The sequence below is a fragment of the Mesitornis unicolor genome, unplaced genomic scaffold (genome assembly GCF_000695765.1).
Source record: "Mesitornis unicolor isolate BGI_N332 unplaced genomic scaffold, ASM69576v1 scaffold28289, whole genome shotgun sequence".
In the NCBI taxonomy this organism is placed as follows: domain Eukaryota; kingdom Metazoa; phylum Chordata; class Aves; order Mesitornithiformes; family Mesitornithidae; genus Mesitornis; species Mesitornis unicolor.
In genome coordinates, this window is record NW_010207002.1 from 1 (window position 1) to 1,587 (window position 1,587).

Genomic DNA, 1,587 nt, shown 5'->3' on the forward strand with positions numbered 1-1,587 from the left:
CTTGAATGCGCAACAGCGCAGCCAGGACCTTGTGCAAACTCGCTGAGAAAAACAGCCACCCTCCCACACCCCGGTTTCTAAATCTGATGGCGCCTCGCAAAATGATTTGCCTGGGGGAGAGTTGGTGAGGGAGGGGAACCAGCCACCTGTGTCCTGACACGGTTTTGGAGTGGCTTCCATGGGGCACTGGGTGGGAACGGCCCCACATACGGTGGCAAAATGCATTTATAGGAAGAGTTAAGAAACATGAGGCTGGCAGAAAAGGAGTAACCTGTTGCAAAACAGCCCCAAAACCTTTTCCTCTGGGTGCTGGGTTTTGGTGCACAGGCCAGGGCAGCAGCAGGAGGACGTCGGGGGTGTGCACCGCAACAAACCCCGATTCAGAGTCCCCGACCCCGTTGTGTAACACGGACAGATCCTCTTTGTCTCTTTTTTGTTCCCCCTTTCAAGCCCATGTTTTTGTTCCAGCCTAAATCTCTGCCTGGTTTTTCCAGGGCACCTCCGTCTCCCACTGTGCCAGCCACCCTTTTTCACCCTTTCCTGCAGATTTCCATCACTCCACGGGTGACCGGCCGGGCCAGAGGACATCTCTCCTCTGCGGTGGCACCTTTATCTCTGTCCATGCCAATGCCAACCCTGTGTCCCGTCCTGGGGACACCAGTGTTGGCACCTGCCCAGCTGACGTAACCGTGCTGTGGATTAACCCCCCAGGAGGCTCAGGGGATAAGCTGGGTGCTGAGCCACTGGGCACTAAATAGGGTGCATGGCCCTGGGTCAATCTGTCCCAAGAGCCACTTTTGGGGCAGGGAGGGAGTTCCTGGGGGATTTAGGAGGAAGACTTTGGGGGGGTGAGCAGGGCTTGTACCCACTTGCAGAGTGCTGCAGCAGAGATGATGATGCTGGAGCTGTGGGGTTTTTTGGGTGGGCATGGCAAGAGCAGGGCAGGGATAAGTGGTGAGTGGCTGGGAGCTGTGCCTCAGTTTCCCCACACTGGCAGTGGGGAGCCTCAGCTCTCTTTTTGGGGGTCATTGCAGGGGGCAATGTTGGGCATTGTTGAGGGGGGCAGAAGGAGCTTGCCAACTGCTTGAGTTTGGCAGCTCTTGCTTGGGAAAGGCAGGAGAAACCCATACCCTTTCCTAAAAGGCTTTGGAGGGCTGAAGCGACACGTCCAGGCATGCAAGGACAGGCCTGGGCTGGGAAAGCAGCCCTGGTGGGGGAGATCTCAGCTCGTGTCTTCTCCACCAGACCAACCTTTTTATTTAAATACCCTCCCCATCCCAGCTATCCTTACAGCCTCTTCCCTGGTGCACCACGTTGCTGGCTCCAGCGCCGCCAAAAGCCAATGTTACACAAGGTCAGAGCTGCGCACCAGTCTCCATATTGTCCTTGGCAGTGCACCAACACACCCCAACCCAGCGGGGTACCAAGTCCCCCATCACACCCGTGACCCCATATCGTCCACCAGCACCTTGTCCAGGCGGGCCACCCCAGCCAGGCAGCGTCCCACCATCGCCAGCACCTTCCCCAAGCGACGGTCCAGTGCCTGCAGGTGGGGCTCGGCCAGGATGGGGGCCAGGGGGTCGGGGG

At 58.2% G+C, this 1,587-nt stretch overlaps 1 protein-coding gene across 1 annotated transcript in view; it reads right to left on the reverse strand.

The window, feature by feature from the left end:
• Positions 1-1,435: 1,435 nt before the first annotated feature.
• Positions 1,436-1,587, reverse strand: part of LOC104546570 (extracellular serine/threonine protein kinase FAM20C-like) — a 5,661-nt gene continuing 5,509 nt past the window's right edge. Inside the window, exon 10 of the mRNA XM_010191989.1 lies at positions 1,436-1,586. Within this exon, the coding sequence (XP_010190291.1) occupies positions 1,436-1,586 (151 nt within the window). The remainder of the gene's footprint in view (position 1,587) is intronic.